This window comes from Triticum dicoccoides, chromosome 1B, assembly GCF_002162155.2.
Source record: "Triticum dicoccoides isolate Atlit2015 ecotype Zavitan chromosome 1B, WEW_v2.0, whole genome shotgun sequence".
Lineage (NCBI taxonomy): Eukaryota > Viridiplantae > Streptophyta > Magnoliopsida > Poales > Poaceae > Triticum > Triticum dicoccoides.
In genome coordinates this window covers 589,019,212-589,041,114 of record NC_041381.1, presented here as the reverse complement: position 1 = coordinate 589,041,114, position 21,903 = coordinate 589,019,212, and the positions used below count along the sequence as shown (strand labels likewise).

At 43.6% G+C, this 21,903-nt stretch overlaps 1 protein-coding gene across 1 annotated transcript; it reads left to right on the top strand.

The window, feature by feature from the left end:
- Positions 1-8,312: 8,312 nt before the first annotated feature.
- LOC119348935 (proline--tRNA ligase, cytoplasmic-like) lies at positions 8,313-19,785 on the top strand. Its single transcript, XM_037616940.1, has 13 exons — positions 8,313-8,485; positions 9,248-9,295; positions 9,400-9,485; positions 10,034-10,126; positions 13,192-13,308; positions 13,746-13,933; positions 14,796-14,862; positions 15,804-15,926; positions 16,018-16,170; positions 17,061-17,345; positions 18,386-18,604; positions 19,326-19,419; positions 19,527-19,785. Exons 2-13 carry the CDS (start codon positions 9,268-9,270, stop codon positions 19,589-19,591), a joined length of 1,518 nt encoding a protein of 505 aa, XP_037472837.1. The 5' UTR covers positions 8,313-8,485; positions 9,248-9,267; the 3' UTR covers positions 19,592-19,785.
- The last annotated feature ends 2,118 nt before the right edge of the window (positions 19,786-21,903 follow it).

The following is a 21,903-nucleotide window of genomic DNA, read 5'->3' as shown; positions in this document are numbered from 1 at the left end:
GGGGGGGGGTGCCCGGATATGTACCCGGTACCCCCAGAACACTTCCGGTGTCCGAATATCATCGTACTATATATGAATATTTACCTCTCGACCATTTCAACACTCCTCGTCATGTCCGCGATCTCATCTGGGACTCTGAACAACATTCGGTCACCAAATCACATAACTCATATAATACAAAATCGTCATCAAACGTTAAGCGTGCGGACCCTACGGGTTGGAGAACTATGTAGACATGACCGAGACACCTCTCCAGTCAATAACCAATAGTGGAACCTGGATGCTCATATTGGTTCCCACATATTCTACGAAGATCTTTATCGGTCGTACCGTAATGACAACATATGTTATTCCCTTTGTCATCGGTATGTTACTTGCCCGAGATTCGATCGTCGGTATCTTAATACCTAGTTCAATCTCGTTACCGGCAAGTATCTTTACTCGTTCTGTAATACATCATCCCGCAACTAACTCATTAGTCACATTGCTTGCAAGGCTTATTATGATGTGCATTACCAAGAGGGCCCAGAGATACCTCTCCGATACTCGGAGTGACAAATCCTAATCTTGATCTATGCCAACCTAACAAACACCTTTGGATATACCTATAGAGCATCTTTATAATCACCCAGCTACATTGTGACGTTTGATAGCACATAAGGTATTCCTCCGGTATCCGGGAGTTGCATAATCTCATAGTTAAAGGAATATGTATATGACATGAAGAAAGCAATAGCAATAGAACTTAACGATCATTATGCTAAGCTAACAGATGGGTCTTGTCCATCACATCATTCTCCTAATGATGTGATCCCGTTCATCAAATGACAACACATGTCCATGGCTAGGAAACTTAACCATCTTTGATTAACGAGCTAGTCTAGTAGAGGCTTACTAGGGACACTGTGTTTTGTCTATGTATCCACACATGTATCAAGTTTCCGGTTAATACAATTCTAGCATTAATAATAAACATTTATCATGACATAAGGAAATATAAAATAACAACTTTATTATTGCCTCTAGGGCATATTTCCTTCACAGGAGCGAACAGAGCCAACCACCCAAAGCGACTGGAGCGGCGAGCGGTGGAGGAAGGGAGACCGCGTCGGCGGCTGCCGGGGAGGAGACGGTGCGGGTGTCGCACCTCCTCATCAAGCACGAGGGGTCCCAGTGCAATGTGTCCTCGAAGGACCCTGAGGGTCAGGTCATCTCTGCCACCACACTGCCGATGCCGCCACGCCTCCTTCGTCAACCTCGTCGCGTGGCACTCTGATTGCTCCTTCCCCTGATGTGGCGGTGACCAAGTTATGCCGCCACTCGCCCCTCTTGCGCACTTGATGGATCTATTTTTTTATCACTTTTAGTATAGGGGTTTGACTTGGTTTTTATCAGGTTTTCGCCATTTATCGATTATTACTAATGCAAATCCTTCGAGCGGGAAGGAAACTCAGTTTTCCTTTGATGGGCAAGAAAATATACTTTTGGAAGGCAACCAATCAAGATTACACCAAATCAAGCAGCCTCCAAGTTGGTAAAATATGCACCATCACCACTAGAGGAGAAGGCAACCACTAGTATGTGGGAAAGCACTCGTACCAGGCATCGATGGCTCCCCCTCATCTATAGGAACAAACTTCATAAAGGGACATTGATGACCCACAAGTATAGGATCAACCGTAGTGCTTTTGATAAGTAAGAGTGTCGAACCCAACGAGGAGCAGAAGGGAGATTAACAAGTAGTTTTCAGTAAGGTTTCACTACAAGTGATGTAAGATAGTTTTGATATATGGTTTGACAACAAGATAATTTGTAACAAGGTAACTAGTAACAAGAGTAAATAGGTTCAACAAGTGTCCCAGTCCTTATGAGCGCTAAGGACAAACAGGAGGTGTTTCTTATAGTAGCTAAAATGCTCTTGAGGACACACGGTAATCTCACTAAGTTACTTTAACCATGATTCATTAAGCTATCGTTCATTGATTCAATAGGTGTTGTGTGGGGAGCTAAGATACTGTCTTAACTTGAACAAATACCTACTTATGATTATACTCTCATGCAAACATATGCAACTATAAAAGAGAAATAATTAAGATACATCTAACCATAGCATTAAACAGATTGATCCAAAACAGCCCCTCAAGAAACAATTCATAAACTGAGGTTTGGGTTTCTATCACTCCCGCAACTCGTCATCTACAAACTATTTTCACAACGACTTCCCCTAAGCCAAAAGATGGTGAAGTGTCATGTAGTCAACATTCACATAACACCACTAGAGGAAGAATGACACATTATTTCATACCATGGTGATTACCTGCATTGTTGCGGTTCCACGAGGTTCATCTGGATGAGAAACGGGGAAGTGGTTCGAACAAGGGGAAACAAGATGCACCGCTTGCGTGGCCGGGAATAAGTCCCTCCAAGCTTCGTCGGCATAGGCTCCGCACAGCCGCACCCGCACATTCCTTCCCCCATCTTGCTCATTATCGTATGTATAGGGGGTGCCTAAAAAACCGAGATCCAACAGTTCATACGGCTCCAAAACAGTCACGAAACAATGCCATTTGGCTCTCTGCCCTCTTTGTCCGAGAGAAGTGCTCATGTTGCCATAAGGCCTTGTTGAAGTCTCCACACACCATCCATAATTATGAAGAAACAACCCACAAATTTGTGAGGTGACCCCACATACGATACCGCGCGACTCTCCACCCGCAGCTCTCCGTAGAAAAACGTAACACACCAAGCTTTATCATTAGCAACATCCACAACCCACAGTCTATGTACCATGCACAAGAATCCAACACTGTAACTTGGTAGATTTTCATCCCAATAAAGAGTAAATCCACCACTACATCCATCACTTCCGACACAGGCGAACCCATTTAGTCCTTGTCTCCACTTTGGCCACTCCATTTTGGAAGAGGCTTGTCTAATTTCACACAAGAAACCGAGCCCCAGGGAATTGGTTTTTGAGAGAGTCAAAACCTCATGAACTGTCTGGCGCCCCCCAGCAGTTCCAAAATAATAGACTCATTGTGTCCGGCGGTCCTCCTCGAAGGAGGTCGTCGATGTATCTCCAGAGACACCTTCAATATCAACTTTTGCTGCTTGATCTATTGCTAGGGGATCCACTCCCCCGAAGGTCTCCCCCCTTATGATCTGTTATAGCCAGTGCTCCAACTGATGGATGACTACCCTCCTTCCCCTGATTACCTTCTTCGCCCTCCATATTTAATCTTTTGCTTATAGCAAAATCAATTGCATGGGGGCGCTCATAGGCTTGAAGGGACTAGCTGCTGTGTCCGCAACTGTTGGGTCCTCTTTTGCTTTCCCAGACCCTCTCTCGGTCGGCGTTGCACTACCAACCGGCTTGCTTCCCTCCCATACTGGTAAACTCGTCATCAGTACGTGTCTGGTTTGGTGCATCTGCATGCAGGCACGACCCAAATTTCTTGCTCTTCTCCTCATGAACTCCGGTACCACACTTCTTAAATTCATGCCCTACCAACCTACACACACCGCAGAACCTTGCAAGTTTCTCGTATTGGACCAAGAAGACTTGGCATTCTTTTGTTGTGACTATGCTCATAAATTGCATCAGTGGTTGCCTCACATCATGGCGCACACGTATTCTCGCCCCACGGGGGTTCCGTTCAACCTCATGTCCAAGATCTCACTTGCGTTCTTCACGAGCTGTTCCATGATTCCCTTCTTGTAGAACGGATCCGACAACTTATGTATTTGTAACCAAAGCGCATAAACACGATCTATCGGCACCTCCTGAGCCTTGCGGAAACCATCATACAGACACATTAGAACAACACAATTTTGAAACAACCATGGCCTTGATCCATCGTCCTCTCCCAATCCCGAAACAAGAAGCTTGTACGACAAGATGGAAGCGAATCGCCTGCGCTGGATTCCATGCGGCACGCATGTCCCAGTAGAAATTCGCCTGGCTAAACAACTTGTCTATATGAACCCTAGCTAGGGCTAACCATCTCACACTTTCCCAAATCTCCACGGGGAGGTTCAGTGACAGGCTCCGGCTGGATTTGCACCAATGGGTGTGCCGCCATCCCAACGCAGCTAAGTATGCGGCTACATGTGAAAATTGCATCCACCAGCTGTCGGCTGTTATTGGTGCGAGAAGAACAAATTTAGAGATCCAGCAAGAAATCGAGTGTACATTGGGGGGAGGGCACTTGTAGAACCGCTCGCCGGCGTTCTGCCCGCGGCGAGACTGACCCGTGCGTAGCTTTTTTTTTTTTGAGAAACCCGTGCGTAGCTGGTGGCCTTCTTAAATGGGTAGGTAACAGGCCGACCCCCTCGAGCCCGTTTATCAGTCGGCTGGCTCATGTTACATAACATAACGTCACCGCTACGACTTGGACGCCCGACGCCCCGTCACGCACAAACGTCGTCCCTCCTCGTTCCCCTATCTCATGATAAACTAGATCATGGATGACGTGCATTGCCGCGCCCATCTCTTTTGGCAATATGATGAAGGAGGTTTCATAACATAAAGATACTTGATAACTAAATTGGGAGGTGATGCTGGAGAACGGGATGGTAATGTTCTTCACTCTCTTTTTTGTTGCAGAAGATGAGATCTTTACTTCTTTTTTTTGTTCCTAGCTTATACTGCACATCACTTATAGTTGCATTTCTCCTCTTGCTCCGGTTATTGACATATGTTATCTGGCAACTTATGAATGATACGAAAAAATGACAGGTCAACAATAAGTGAAAAAAATCATCACCTCAAATTATAATATCTCAATATAAATGACTGGATGAATTTGGTTTACAAATTTGAACATTCTCAAAAGAGTCGAGATAAAAAAAAAGGTAAATAGTACAGTTACACCATACAAATAAGTAGTTACAATACAGGGCACTAATAATCTCAACACATCTTTTTGCGAATAAGTCCCTGGATCTATTATAAAGGAGTCATAGGTTAAATACAACTTTAAAGACTAACATCATGAAAGAATTTTTCACATTGTCAACTTTTGATCCGTCTGAATGGTGCATTTTGCAGAAGCACATCATAAAAAAGCAAAGAACATCTCAAACCTTTGGTTGTCGTATAAAAATATGCATTTTCAAAAGGTATGGGAAAATGAAACTTCCACTGGGGAGAAGCAAATGAAACACTTCCATAAAAATGTTATAGAATCGAGAATGAAGTTTGAAAGCATTTTTCGCATTATCAACTTTTGATCCTTCTGAATGGTGCATTTTGCAGAAGCACGTCATAAAAAAGCAAAGAACATCCCAAACCTTTGGTTGTCGTAAAAAAATATGCGATTTCAAAAGGTATGGGAAAATGAAACTTCTGCTGGGGAGAAGCAAATGAAACACTTCCATAAAAAATCTTATAGAGTCGAGAATGAAGTTTTCAGTCTGTACATGCCAAATAATGAATTAGTAGCTACATCAAAGGTACATAATCAAAAAGGGAGTCTGCCCTAGCAACTTGTTCTTTTAATAGATGGTTAAATCTCTATCTAATTATTTTGGAAGACTACTTAAAATGAATGATGTAAGTCTTCCTTGCAATTATGAATATTGATATCTTGCGCTACGTAAGAATGGTTTGGCTGCTATGCAAGTTTTTTGGGTTTTATAGAAAATCACAAGGACAACCACAATTCTAGATTAAAAAAACATTACTGCTATTCATATAGCCATAATTGGCATGTAAAGAAAAACTGCAAAATTGAAGCAAATGAAAAGGAATGAAAAAACAAGAAGATTGGCAAAGTATGAGTTCTCGGAACAAAAGTAGACCCAGATGCCAGAGGAGAAATACTATGTCGTCACTTTAGCTTACTATCTAAGCAAAAGACCATTGTCCCCATACTTGAAAGCAAATATATAAAAAAATTCTGAGGATTATAATTTATTTATAATGGATAAACTGAATTTGTTATTTATTATATATAGAACCAGTAGAGGGAATCCATATAGAATATGACGAATAGAGTTGCCGACGTGAGCTAAGATTGGCATAATCTGAAATGGAAATATTTGAAGTCATCAGATTGTCATTCTTCTCACGTAGATTGTCATTTTTTTTGTGTGAATTCCATTCAAACGAAAGAATATAGAAGACTTACCTATGCTGGATGTGCACTACACAGCTTATTTTGAAAGGGAAAAAGCAATTTTACTTGTATAGTGGATTACACAAATCAAATAGATAACGTCAATGGTGAATCTTGGCAGGAAGGACACTAATTAACCAGTCCAGTAGCCATGGATGAACCTCGGGTAGAGACACTGCAATAGAAGTGAATACCTGTAGAATATCTTCACTCTCAATAAAAAGGATGGTAAGTGAAATAACAGATCACATCTGCCAAGGTAATCAGATCCTCCATCGGTCCATCAATCAAGTCCAATGCCTCGTATATTCCTAAACTGAATGATCCAACTATTAAGAAGTGAACAGTAAATGGTAAGCTATACATGAAGCTCTTTTTAGTATGAAGATTGATGGCATCTGTTATAGTGAGTACATGTTGTCCTCATACACAGAATATAAAAACCATCGAGTGCTTGACTGTTCTATGTGCTGCATCAAATACACGAAACGCATCGTGGCTAAGGAAATCAAAGCTGAATAGTGTGAAGGAAACAAGCAAAGTGCACACTTAACCAGGAAGATAGGGCGGCAATGCCCTGCTTGCCATTGGGAAAGTCCTTTTTGTCACTTGTGCTGGCTCGTCCGGCGCATGGCACACCAATGAAAGATTTTTTCCATGTAAAGAGTTATGCGCTGAACCTTGTTCCTGCAAACCAAAATAAAATCTAATCAACAAGCTGTTCAATTGCTCAAAGAAGAACCACAAAATAAAGGGGAGATTGAACCTCAAAAACATATCCATAAAAAATTCATGGTATATAAGCGAGTCCAGATATCCTCATGGTGGACGGACTGGAACCTCGCCTGACAAGCAGGTTTAGTTTCCCAGCACCACGAGGAGGCACTTGCTTTCTTGCCTATCCTGGCAGGTGGCGGCGGCTGACTATCATGGCATCGCCGACGCGGCGGTGAAGGTCGGCCCTCTCCAGAAGACAAAAATTATTTTTAATCCTGCCAAATGATTATTAAAATAATATTTATACTCAATGGGATGACCATTCTTGTTCAATAACACATAATCCTAAACCACCAACATTCTGCTAGGAGCTCCTTCTTTGTTCCTGCAAGAAGGAACAATTTTTGAGGCACTGTAATCAGAGTAATTAGTCTATACTGTACGCAGAGTTGCAGACCACGAGTTTAAAAAAATCAAGAGTACTCAGATAAACATCCAAGACGATATTTGACTTAGCATTTCCCCTAACACACACTGATAAATCGAGATGCACTTACAATTGGACATTGGAGTGCCTGCCCTTAACGCTGAGATGCGGGACGGAACGGGCATAAGGGGTGTGCTCATGACGCCAAAGAGCAGCCGGACTTTGTTGATGGCCGCGCTGGCGCTGGCCGTCTCGACAGCTATCGCCGAAGGCGTTCGCGTGAATATCGAGCGAACCCATCGCCCCCATCTCTCCTTCCCCAGTCCTCATGCACTGCGTCCCTCGCCGTCGTCGGACTCCTGCCGTTTTATACTCCCTCACCACGTCACCAGGAGTGCATCGCCCAATTTACCACGTGAAGGGGGGCGGGGAACACCTCCTTGGTTTTTTGGGGATCCCCTCGCACCCAGCTTCTCCATCTTGTCGTCGTTGCCGTGTGTGAGGTAGAGGAAGCGGATGGGCTGAACGATGGGACCGTGACCGAGGCCGACCCCCACATCACCGTGCACTATCCGCAGGCGGCCGGTGTCGTGGCGGCGGCTACTGAAATCGGGGCGGGGGAGGGGGAGCGGCACCTTCTTGGTCCACAGGGAGAGAACGATAGGTCAGGGAGAGGAACAACTTAACTCTTCGTTGCGCTTGTGCGTGTGTCTTTTTTTCATGGACGTACGCCAGACAGGCCGTCTGCTAGGCATATGGCCCAATCAACCACATTAACCCGATTTTTCCACCAAAGCAGCTACCCTCAAGGACAGTCGGCCCACTCGCATCCAACGGTCAAAAATGTGTAGCAGGCTCGATCCAATGGCCAGAAGTGTTGAGTGCGTGAGATGGCTGGAAAGGTGCTCGGTTATAATTGTATCTAAATTTTCCACCGGAGCAGCTACCCTCAAGGACAGTCGGTCCACTCGCATCCAACGGCCAAAAATGTGTAGCAGGCTCGATCCGATGGCCAGATAATGTATCTAAATTATCCTTCCTATATACTTTATGCAGAAGCGAGCCTCCCCCCAAAAAGAGCGCGACAGCTAGTAGGGTTCCTAGCCGCCGCCGCCGCCGCCCCTGCCGGCCGAACCCTCCGCCGCCCCGCCGCCGGTACAGGAGCCCAGCAGCGCCAACCTCCGTCGAGCAGCCGCTCCCACCAGCAGCGCCTCCCTCCCTGGTAGCAACCGCTCCTTCCTCTTGAACCCTCTGTTTGCTCAAAATTTTCCTGATTTTTGTATTGGATGAGTACTTGGTGTAGATCTGACATTAAGAATATAACGATGATTATTTCTTGACGAGTACTTGCTTCATGATTTTTCCAGTACATGTTCAAGTTTACACACGAGAGGAATTTGCTTGATAGGTGTTTGTGATAATGCTTGTAGGGGCAAATATTTACAAATTGTACTTCAAGTTTTTCAGATGAGCAAATCTTTTGGTTTAAACTTGTTAGCAGTGAAACATGCAATGAATGACGATATATGAAAAGGAAAATATTAAGTTGTTTTATCTGCACCGTGTTGACCTTAAATCGAAGCTTAGCAGTAACATGCAATTTGAGAGAGCAGGAGCTTTGTCTTGGTTATACTGGCTTAACGCATTAGTACTAGTGGTATTGTTGGCATGATAGATGACCCAAATCTTGTTTATGACTGGGAATATAATGGTACTGTTACTCTGTGTTCTTGATTTTAACTGTCTGCTGCTTCGGCATCCACATTAGAGGAAAGAAGCTAATCTGCTGTTCCTAGCTTCTATACTTATATATTTTTGTGAATAAAAAAAATAGTAAAACGTATCCCTGTATTGGCGCCTTTCCAAAATGCCGAATTTACGCAACCATATTGGCCTGATACTGATGCAGCTGAATCCCTCCCTGCTTGCTCTTTTTGTTGAGCTTATCTGATCGTGAATTGTGTTCCGTCTACTCATGCTGCAGCCGTGGTTCGGGATCTAGCCATGTCGACCAACAAGGGCGGAGGCGGAGGTGCGTTCCTGTTTGTCTGCTTGAGCTGTTGACTCCTCTGGATTTGACTTTTAATATTTGATATTTGCATTCTCTGAGCTTGTTTCTTCGTTCATGGATTGCAGGGAAGAAGAAGAAGGAGGTGAAGAAGGAGACAAAACTGGGGATGGCGTACAAGAAGGATGATAACTTTGGGGAGTGGTACTCTGAGGTGCGTCTTCTTGCTATTTGCTGGCTTGGTGACGTTTATTTACAATTCGATTTGGGTGCATGGTGGATTGGTGGGTGCAATGTGGAACTAATTTTCATATGATGGCCATGGGAAAAGTTCTGTGTTGTGATAGCTTTAAGTTTGTTGACACGTACTATTGCACTAATCTGCAATATTGGCGCTCTTGTTATCTACTACTGCCTTTTTCTTTTCAAACTGCTCTATGCCAAATATTCTGTTTGTATGTTGTTCTCGAAGAGAAACTACCGACCTTCCAGGATTTGAAGATGTTATATTAGGTATCAGTTTTTGCCATTGAGTGTCAGACTTTCTATTAGCTTACCTGTGCTCTCATGACCGGTACAGTGGTGATCATACTTACTGTTTCCGAGTTGGGCTTTGTCTCTTGCTTGTAGGGTTAGAGCAGAAAGTTTCTTGCATTTTCGTTAAGAGTGGAAACAACAAATGCGAGCAAAATTTCATTCATACTGCAAATTAATCCCAATCTTGCTAGGGACTTCTTTAAGCTTTTTTATTTGTTTGTTCAGGTTGTTGTGAACAGTGAAATGATTGAGTACTATGACATCTCTGGTTGTTATATCTTGAGGCCTTGGGCGATGGAAATATGGGAGTTGCTGAAAGTAAGTTCTCCCAATATCATCTGGAATCTGAAATCCAAATGACCAAGCTGTCTTTTACTGTTTGTTACTATTTTCCCTTCTATGCAATGAAATATATGCATCCTTTCTTGAGAGTGGCCTCTTTTTCTGAGACTGATTTTGGGGCCATCTGAAACTTCTCTTATGCTTATGCCCATGTTTCTTTTTCATTTGGCAATTAATTCTGAACTTCTCTATATCCAATCAACATTTGATAACACATAATCCTTAATGCCCCTTTTCAGTGTTGTACATGTAAATTCCATTTTCCCTTCATTGTCGTGTTGCTGTCTTGTTTGAAAGCTGTTATTACATATATGTTTTCTTTGGCAGTTTATCATATTAATAGTTTTTGACTCTGAATCAACATCAGTACCCTTGCTGTTGCTGTTAATTTATATCTTTTAATTATCAAGTGATAGTGACATTATTATGTGAGGTAATAGCACCAGGAGTCCCAGAACTTGTCCTGAATGTGATGATTTGGTCCCAAACTTGCAAAAGGCAACTATTGAGTCACACAACTTGCAGCCAATGTGCAATTTTGGTCCTACCCAATCAGACGACGACAAGTGGAGCCAAGTCAGCACAGCCCACTCCACCCGGTCAGCACCGTACTTTTTGCAATTACCCCCCTGGACTTAGCACAAATAAACCCGCACAACACCACCTGAGTTTAACTGCGTGGTATATTCCTGGAATATCCTGCTCCACTCACTCACCTTTGTGCTAAGGAGGAAATAATTTGTCCTTGGCGTTTCCGATATTTGCATGATCCACCATCATGCATGCAGTGAGCGTAGCCAACTAGTCATGCAGTTCATTGCAAATCTCGACCCTCAGATAAAAAAAGTAAACACATACATGGATTCCCTCTATTTTCGGAGGACAAGATGTTCTGGAGACACATTTTTATTGATTCGCGCTATTTACAGAACAAAATCGCTCCAGTTTGCATGCAGCCTGCGCAAAACCACCGAAGCGCAGCAGCCTACCGATGCTAGCTAGCTATACATGCTGCCGGCCGCAGAATTACTACGCGGCCTTGGGCGGAACCACGATGGGGCTCCGCACGATGTGGTCGTCGAAGACCCACTTCAGGTTGCCCTCGGCGCCGGCGACGCTCGGCAGTCCCGCCCACCGCACCGTCACCGTGAAGCTCTGCTTCTCCTTGGCCTCCGCGAACCGCATCATCGGCGGCTGCACAGTCACCGACACGTCTTTGGGCATGTCCACCACGGCGGTGTACACCGAGTTCGGCTTCCCGACGTTGGTCACCGTGCGGTTGACTGTGATCGGCTGGGCCAACAGGTTGACGATGAGGGACGGGTAGTTCAGCTCTGCCTCGGTGGTGGCCTTGAGGCTGGCGCAGGTGACCGGGCGGTGGGCGATCTCGGTGACGCCCTCGTCGCCGATGCCGAGGCCGCAGAGGTAGGGGAGGTAGTCGTCGGCGTGGAGGTCGTAGACTAGGCCGGGTCAAAGGCGAGCGCGGGGTTGACGTAGCCCGCGCCCATGGCGTAGAAGGTGGCGAGGCGGTACTGCTCGTCCTTGAGGGGCACGCCGGTGCGGTCCACTGCGTCCGACGTCGTCATGATGGAGGATTTGATCGCCGCCGGTGACCAGTCCGGGTGCAGGCTCTTGATGAGTGCGGCGATGCCGTTCAGGTGCGGCGTCGACATGGACGTGCCAGACTCCACGAAGAAAGAGAGGCCGACGCCCCCGTCGGAGAACTCCGTGTGCGACTCGCTCGGCGCCCACGCCGCGAGTATGTTCATGCCGGGCCCCGTGATGTCCGGCTTCAGGATGCCCGGGCTGGCCTTGCTCGGACCTCGGGACGAGAAGAAAGTAACGGCCGGCGCCGGCAGCGCGCCCATGACTGTGCCCTTGAACGCGATGCTCGCCGTCGGGTTGGCCGTGGAGTTGATGTAGGCCGCGATCTTGGTCCCGGCATCGCAGCTCAGGTGCGAGGCAGGGAGGACATGCGGGTCAGCGAAGGTGGTGTACCCCCTCGGCTGCTCTGTTCATCACGATCATGCCCACGCCGCCGTACGCGGACACGGTCTGGCCAGCCTCGATGCGGCCGTTCAGGCCTCTGCTCTCGCAGAGCACCACCTTGTCGCTCACTTCGGCTCCGCGCAGCACGCTGCAATCGCGGCTTGTGTCGGAGCCGTCGGCGGCGGGGTACATAAGCGGAAGCGGCTTTGCAGCGGAGTTGTTGCCTGGCTGGAACAGGGACTCGCCGTCGAACTCCTCGCCGTTTCCGAGCCTCACGGTGGTGCGTATGGCGTGGTCCATGGTGCCGGCCGCGACGGTGAGCATCCAAGGCGCCCCGTTGCCGACGGAGCCCGGGTCCGGACCCGCGTTCCCCGCCGCGCAGCTGACGAAGATGCCGCGCTCCATGGCCTGGAACGCCGCGATGGCGATGGGGTCGTACAGCCTGAGGCAGCCCTCTGTGGTCCGCAGCGCCTCGGCCTCCTCCTCCGTGAGCCGCGCGGCGAAGCCGGTGAACACGTGGTTGTAGGAGTAAATGATGCGCGGGCCGTGGTCCTCGGCGCCGCCGCCCGCCTGGGCTCCGATTCGAGCGCGGCCGTCCGCGGGAGGAAGGAGCGGTGCCACTCCTCGACGGAGTCGACGGGGCCGCCCCTCGGGGCGAGGTGCAGGATGTAGTTCTTCCTCGCCCGCAGGTACGACGCGCCGAGCAGAGGCTGCAGGGAGAGGAGGAGGCGATGACCCACCGGGACTCCGCGGCGGCAATGGCGGCGACGCAGTTAAACTCAGGTGGTGTAGTGCGGGTTTATTTGTGCTAAGGCCAGGGGGGTAATTGAAAAATGTGCTGCGCTGACCGGCTCTGCTGACTAGGCTCCACTTGTCGTCGTCTGATTGGTTAGGACTAAATTTGCACATTGGATGCAAGTTGTGGGACTCAATAGTTGGCTTTTGCAAGTTTTGGACCAGATCGTCACATCTAGGACAAGTTGTGGGACTCCTGGTGCTATTACCTCTTATTATGTTTTACTTGTAAGTAACATCAATGTGATTTGGTGCAGGAATTTTTTGATGCAGAAATAAAGAAGTTGAAGCTGAAACCATATTATTTCCCTTTGTTTGTTACGGAGAATGTTCTGCAGAAGGAGAAAGACCATATTGAGGGTTTTGCCCCTGAGGTGTGCCTTTTACTCCATTTCTTTTCGGATGAAGTATTTTGCAAGTTAATATATTGGTTTAGTCAGCTATTTAGCTTGTACAACTACGACAGTGGCTTTTGGAAAGTTTAACAGTTGAAAGAAAAATAACAATTGTGACAACAGCTTCCACACCACTATGGACCAAACGTGTGATTGTTTTCTTTAACCTTAACACGCCTTGTAAGTTGTGTTTTACTATTTACTTTGACCTGTGTAGTGGTTTCTATATGAATTCATGAGATAGGACAGGTATCGGAAACAATGTGCTTGGTCACCAGTTCATCATGATACAGATTTATGAGTATTATGTTAATTCTTTTTCTCTGTGCTATCGTTCTAATTAGCTTTGCCATATTTACTTTATCTATTTCTTATATTGCCTTCTGAAGATAGTAACCTTTTTATTTGTCCTCCAGGTAGCGTGGGTTACTAAATCTGGAAAATCTGATCTGGAAGCTCCTATTGCAATCCGTCCAACAAGTGAGACTGTCATGTATCCATACTTCTCTAAATGGATAAGAAGCCACCGGGACTTACCTTTGAAGTGTAACCAGTGGTGCAATGTTGTCAGATGGGAGTTTAGCAATCCAACTCCTTTCATAAGGTAGCTCACTATTTGGTGGCCCATCATCCCACATTTGTCTAGGCACTTCTCCGAGTTTGACTTTCTTATGGTGCCCGCAGAGCTCTGCCCCATCACTGTCTTGTTAGTAGTTAATGGTGCGATAGTGTCTGATTGCATGCTTGATAAAATTATTGCAAAAAGCAGTACATTCATTTGCAAAAACAGTATATTTGCAAGATGGCTGTTGAAGACTTGAAGTATTAAGCTTTTCAAGTATTGCAAGGGTCAAGGACATCACATCTATTCTTTCCATCAAAATCATGAAATTACTATAGTAAAAACTTTCATGCTAATATTGAGATGATTGTTTGCTAGACCATTTAGAACAAAGGGACCAAAGGAAGATAAATGAGGTTTCACGACTTCAATTTTCATTCGGGTTACTTTACAATGCTATAATATTGTGATGACTGTTTGTTAGACCATTTGAAACAAAAGAACCAAAGGAAGATAAATGAGGTTTCACGACTTTAGAATTTATACACTGAAAATTTTCATTCTGTCTATACAATTCCAACGTAGTATTTGTGTAGTATCAATAACACCCACCATTTTTGTTGTTCATTTCTCTCTTTTTGGGTGAGAAAATTACTGTTCTTCTTTTGTTACATTCTAGCAATCTGCTGCTCATTTACTCAAAGTCATGATAATATTTTCACAATTGATTTTCTCAATAGATGTATAAACCAAAAATTATAAATTTCATGTACCTTGTTTATGCAAAGCTTACCATTATGGCTAATAGTTATTTTTTTCCGTTGTAATGCTTGTGACCTGTCTTGACTAAACATTCTGCGTCTGCTTTAAGTTATTTGACATGATCTGTAACCGTTCTCCTCAGGAGCCGTGAATTTCTTTGGCAAGAAGGCCATACAGTATTTGCAACTAAAGAGGAGGCAGATGAAGAGGTATTACAACTTCCGTTCCTGAATGCATGGCATGTTGAGTATTTGCACTAACCAAGATATAAGCAAATAAGACTGCACTACTCCCTATTTATTAGGAAACTTGTCACTATTAGGAGATGGCTATTTCATTTGTAGTAATATAAATAAATTTGGAAATAACCAAATGGGGGGTTTATACTTGTTGAAATGACCAAATGGAGGTGCATATACACATTGCGAATGACCTAATGGAATGACATATTAATGTGGAGCTGGTCTAAAGTTATACTGACATTTTTGGGGTACAAAATTTGAATTCTATAATGATGTGTGTTCAGTAACGAAGGGCCTAAGTAGTTTACTACTTATCGTGGTATTTTAATCTGGCTGTGTTGTAATAATCTAGTAATATTGAATTGATTTTGGTGGTTCTATTGTGAACCAGTAGATTGGTTGGTTTTATTCAGTATGGACTATGGATGGCTAGTATGGAGCAGTGATGTATGTAGTTGTAAGTTCTGGAAACTTGGATCAGTGTTTTGACCTCTTGTGTAAATTGTGCAACTCTACACATTCATAACTTTACTTGTAAGTTCTAAGCTGTTATTCTGCCCCAAAAACTATTTAAGTTGTCCGCATGGGTTGGAGTAACACCTGAATAAATGTAGTATTGTGATATCAGTTCTATGTTGTGTTTGATAAGATTTTATGAAATTTGCATGTTAATTATCAAAGGGTTAACCAGTCATTTATGGGAAGGGGAGCCTTGGCGCAGTGGTAAAGCTGCTGCCTTGTGACCATGAGTCAAGTCCTGGAAACAGCCTCTTACAGAAATGTAGGGAAAGGCTGCGTACTATAGACCCAAAGTGGTCGGACCCTTCCCTGGACCCTGCGCAAGCGGGAGCTACATGCACCAGGTTGCCCTTTTTTTTTAACCAGTCATTTATGGCAATGTTTATCAGGTCCTCCAAATATTGGAACTCTACAGGAGAATATATGAAGAATTTTTAGCAGTTCCAGTGTCCAAAGGAAGGAAAAGTGAGATGGAAAAGTTTGCCGGTGGACTTTATACAACCAGTGTAGAGGTATGGATAAGAAACTGCTTGCTGCATGTAAGAATACAAGAATTATTTTCCGTTACTGCAAGATTAAAGTTTATCGGTTGTTTTTCTTTAGGCCTTCATTCCAAATACCGGCCGTGGTATACAAGGTGCAACTTCACATTGTCTTGGCCAAAACTTTGCAAAGATGTTTGATATCACCTTTGAGAATGAAAAGGGTGAACGGTCCATGGTGTGGCAGAACTCTTGGGCATACACTACCCGCGCGGTAATTCTTATATTTCTTTTACTCGAAATGGACTTTGCAAAGAAGTTTTTAAATCATACTGGTGCACTTTCTGCTTATATATCGTGCTGTGATGTAAGCATTCGAATAAGCTTATAAGTTTGACCAGAAAAGATCAAATGTTGGAGAATAGGTTCATGGTATTTATGATATTTGGTATTTATGGTATTTATCTTTTTCAGCATAATATTTGGAGTATAATGGTATCTTTGCAAAGAGATTGAACAGAATGGTAAATAGGAACTAGCGTGGGGAATGCTGGTATACATCTGGATGTATTTTTCTTTCCAAAATTTATTTGTTTTGTTTGGAGGAATCTCGAAAGGCAGGACCTTGCAGTTTACGAGTAGAAATTGAATTTGCCTAGTTTAACTAGGAAAGTCGTGCAATAACCAGTAGAATGTGCCCATGCTCCAACAATGGGTATATTGAAATGTACAACAATAACAAAGCCGTTAGTCCCAAACAAGTTGGGGTAGGCTAAATGGGTATATTGTAATGTAGTTAATCTAATTTTGCAGTTCCATGTAATTCTATGTAGTAGCATGTTTAGAGTTGCCTAACTCAAAACAAGGCCTGATCCATAGTTTTTGTAATGAAAATCATGATGATGGGTCTTCCATTTTTGTTTTATCCATCGTTTTGTTGAGAACTTAGTGTGCCCTTAACTACCAAGCCCTTTGGAGCTAGCTTTTAATGCTAGCCCAAAGTGTTGGCAATAGCCATGTGTTTCAACTATGGCTATATCAATGATTCTTTTGTTAATATAATTTATCACATCCTATTTTATTTTGTGTATATGATTCTCAGTCGCTGAATATTCTGTTTAGTTATGTTGCCATTTGTAATATGTAGCTATGCTCTTATTGCAGATTGGGGTCATGGTAATGACACATGGTGATGACAAGGGCTTAGTGCTGCCACCAAAGGTGGCACCTATCCAGGTCATTGTCATTCCTGTGCCATTTAAAGATGCTGACACAACAGCTATTAAAGGGGCGTGTGAGTCGGCTGTTTACACCTTGAACCAAGCTGGGATTCGAGCAGATTTGGATGCTCGTGAAAACTACTCTCCTGGTTGGAAATATTCTCAATGGGAAATGAAAGGTGTTCCTTTGAGAATCGAGATAGGTCCAAAAGATCTGGCGAACAAGCAGGTACTGGTTATTGATTCTTGATCATGTGAATAATTTGCTCCATAAATTGTTCTCGTTTCATTTTGCGCTCTATGTATATTTACAATGGGCACTATTGCCTTTCATATCCTTCATACAATACTGCCAGCCTTATGACAGGTTGCTCCCCACTTCATATAGCATGTTTTCTTTTTGTTCCTATTGTTGAAGATGTTATATTTTGCTTCTTTAACTTGTTCCTGAAGCCTAAGATGTGTATGTGCTCGTGTTCAAAATTTTATTAGAACTGTCATACATTGGACTTAGGCCGTAACTTTTTTTTTGTGTGTGGTGAAAGTAAGTGGCTAATATTAACATACATATTGTTAGACTTTAATAATATTTGTGACAACTGACTCGAAATTAAAATTCTCTCTTTAGCTGTTAAGAAAGAGTATGAATTGTGTTGTCTACTGATGATTCTCACCTGTATCCTGTTCGTTTTGTTCTCTTACTGGGTTTTGGAAACTTTGAGATGGTTAACAGAGTAATTATTTAAGAACCCTTTATAATTGAATGTCAAAATGGAAGGGAGTCATTGACTCATTGTGCATCTGTGCTATTGTTTTCTTCACGATTGTTCTGAATAATCAGGAATAAGCAGGAATGCCAAATTAATCTGAATAATCAGGAATGTCAAAATAGAAGTAATTTCCTGATTGTTCTGAATAATCAGGAATAAGCATTCATGTGTACTGAATAAGCCTTTTGTTCTACAATTCTTTGCACGAAATGTCTTCATTGCTGACTGTTGTTTAGATCCAAAGCTGCATGGACTTGTTTCTCCCTTAAAAATAGATTTTGTGGGATATCTTAGTCAGAGGAACTGTTGCATGATTCCACGAGTTATTTGCACGTACAGATTTAGAATTATTTTTACTTGCCTGATTAACCATATGATTGCGCCCACAAACTGGTTCATCTTCTGAGGATTAGATATGTACAGAGTTGTCGCAAAGATTTAAATCCCTTAAAGTTGCCCATTTGGCAGTTAAATGGAATATAATGTTTTGTATTTACAGGTGCGCATTGTCCGGCGAGACAATGGTACAAAGGTTGATATTCCTTCAACCGACTTGGTTGAGCAGGTTAGAGTGTTGCTGGACGGGATTCAAGCAAACTTATTGGAAACAGCGAAAGCAAAGAGAGATGCCTGCGTTGTAATCATCAGCACTTGGGATGAATTCATAGCAGCTCTCAATGACAAAAAGTTGATCTTGGCTCCATGGTGTGATGAGGAGGTATTTTATGTCCTGCCCTATATTTCTCCTATTCCCCTCCCACCCAGATATTTTTCAGTCACTAATAACGAACAGAACTAATGACTATGGCACACATGTTGGTATCTAGCGTATGTTCTATGCACGCAAAGCTAGTTGTAGTGGGAGTAATGGGATGTGCACATTTGTGGAGAATTGTTTTGATACTTGTATAGCTAAACCTTGATATTATATAAAACTCCACAAAGTTGGTGAAACTGAAGCTGATGCATGAGGGAAGAAGTTCTAATTTCAGTTTGCTCATCACCTGATAGCTTCATTTCATGTTTCCACCAGGGTAGCGCCTCTTTTATTAGCTGTGGCGTTTCTTTAGTATGTGAGAAAACCAGAAGTTGTAGTTATTTTTGCATGACTCAACAATCCAGGCATACATAAGACTCGGAGCACCCCTCCTTTGTTAGGTCACTTATTGCTCTTGGATGCTGTGTGTGCTCTCTAGTTCATATTAGTCAATGGTTTTTTTTAATTACCATGATCCTCATGAACTGGAGTCAGAAAAATTATTTCAAATCATGGATGTATTTGAGAATAGTGAGTTTTGACCGCAGGATTACTTGTTCAAGTGGAGGACTAGCATTTGGCACAATTCTATGTTGCCGTAGTTGGGCTTCCTGCTTTGCTACATTAGGTGTTTGCAACTCTGGCATGTTTAGCATACAATTTCTTCCCTTGTGCTGTGCAGGAGGTGGAGAAGGACGTGAAAGCTCGGACCAAAGGTGAACTTGGAGCTGCGAAAACATTGTGTACTCCATTTGACCAGCCAGATCTCCCTTCTGGTATGCTATTATTTCATTTGGATTTCTCTTTTGCTATACTTGCTGCAAATGATGCTTCCATTTACGCCGCACTATCCTTGACATTGATGTTGTGCACAAAACTTCAGGAACCATGTGCTTTGCTTCCGGAAAGCCTGCTCAAAAGTGGTCGTTCTGGGGTCGCAGCTATTGATCTCAGTGTTCTGTCACCTATACATTGCCATTTTCGTGGATCGTTTGTTCTGGCAAAGCTGTTTATTTCTTGTACTACCTGATGTTTGAGTAATGATTGCATGTCGATCAGTTCAGTGTTGACTGGCTAGCCAGAAATATATTGTGTACAACCTTAAGTGATGGATCTGAAAATATTACCCCTCTCCCCCGCCCCATCCGGCGCCCGCGGTGCTGACCAGCAGTCGGCCTCCCCCGCCGTCTTCTGTGAGATTCTGATTACCTTTTCGTCTTACTCGTCGTCTCCGCCCACGTTGGAGCTTCTTGATGGCGTCCCCGGCCTGGTGGCCTAGAGCATTTACACACAGGGAAAACTCACCTACATGATTACCTACCATAAAAGTGACCACCGGCTGCCATAGTTAATTCTGAAGAACCGTTGCATGCCGAGAAGCACCCAAAGCCTTATCATGTGGAGGATAAATTTCGCCTACTTTTTGGACTACTTCGTCGAAAGCTTGCGTCACACGCGGTGAGCCTGTATCAAATTACTTTTGCGGAGGATCTATCCTATAGGCCCTAGCTGGCTCATGGGCCGCATGGAAGAGAAGGAAGAAGAAGAGGGAAGAAGATGAAAGACTTCCATGTGGGGTCAACTTAGTTTGGGGATGAGCTAGTCTTTATCTTTACCTAATAATGGTTTCTTTCGTCTGTCATGGCATTTTTTCAGAAAAGTTCCTCTATTTCAAAGAATTTCACCCGCAGTCATGTTTTAAGTTAAAACATTTTTTTTGTATTTTACACAAAAGTCTCTTTTCTTGAAATTAACTCGCCGTCCGGATTTAAGTCACACCCGAACCATTATTTTACATTTTTTAAACCCCTCTGATTTTTTAGGTAATTCATCTACGGATCATATTTAAGTCAAACAAATGCTTTTTAAAATCATCCATATCTTTTAAACCGTAACTCCGATTTGAACATGTTATATATGAAATTTGATTAGAAAAATATGTAGAATATGAATATGAGATTATTTTTACCTGTTAAGTATTTTTAAATATTATTTTGGAATATATTTGAGTCAAACCAAATGATTCTAAATTATCTGTACCTTTTAAACCGTAACTTCGATTTTAACGTATTATATATGAAATTTTATTAGAAAAATGTGTGGAATCTAAATATGATGTTAATTTTACCTGTTAAATATTTTTAAAATATTGTTATGGAAGCAAACTTATAATTTATAGCGCAAGATCCGTTTTTTCATGCCGGCGGCGATCCGGATTGCAAATAAATACCCCACTATAACCATATACGGAAAAGAAAACATCGATAACTACACGTGCATACCTCTGAAAAATGTCGCAAGGGAAAACAACAGATTTCTCATCGCGAGAGTGAGAGAAAGCGAGCGAGAGAGAGGGGGAGAGGGAGAGGGAGAGAGAGACGCAGTGGCGGATCTAGGATTGGAGGAAGCCCCGAGCCGCAAATTTTTTTTCGGCGCGAGAGAAAAGTTAACATTCATCACGCTATAGCTACCTCAAAAGAATACCTCAAATGTGGCTCAATTGCACCGGAAATTTAGAATTTAAACTCAATGCTTAAAGATACAACAAAATACATAAAAGATGACAAAAACTTACGTGGTAAAAAAAGAGTACCAAATCAATGGCTTGCTTCATCAGTGTCTTTCATAACTTGACCAATGGTGGAAGAAGAGCCAACACCTTAGAGAAATCAAAAGCAAAATTTTATTAGAGATGACATAAACATCAAGTGAAACAATTAACATTGTACAATATTGAAACAATTAAATATCAAGTGAAACAATTAATATTAACAAAAACGATGCATATACAATTGATATAGGACGGTGATTAACAACATCAAAAATATCTGTTCATCTCTATAGTCAACATTCATATTCAAATACAATTGCTAGCACAGTCATGTATCTCTGAATCTCTCCATTACCAATTCTGCAGTGCAGCCAGTAAACAAGTTCAGCAATTTCTGGGGAGGCTGGACCAGGGGAGGCCGGAGCAGAGCTAGCGTGCAGAGCGAGCAGCGCCGGCGAGCGGGCGCCGGGCGGAGCAGGTGAGCAGCGGAGCGGGCGAGCGGGCGCCGGGTGGAGTGGCCAAGCGAGCGGCGGAGGGACCTGGGAGGCTGGGACGATCGGGGAGCACCGTGGCGGAGGGAAGTCGTCGGCGGGCGGCGGCCTGGCCAGTGCCAGTGCCAGTCCTGGCGGCCGCGCGCATGCGTGTGCTCTTTTTTTTGCGAAAAACTTCCAATCTATTCATCTTCCATCATGGCAGTACAAAGAACACC

Bases quoted from the DNA above. Each gene is read 5' to 3' on its own strand.
- LOC119348935 (XM_037616940.1), top strand. From the start codon at position 9,268: ATGTCGACCAACAAGGGCGGAGGCGGAG. The intron at 15,927-16,017 runs GTATGGATAAGA...GTTTTTCTTTAG, and splicing joins TTTATACAACCAGTGTAGAG to GCCTTCATTCCAAATACCGG. The intron at 16,171-17,060 runs GTAATTCTTATA...CTCTTATTGCAG, and splicing joins GGGCATACACTACCCGCGCG to ATTGGGGTCATGGTAATGAC.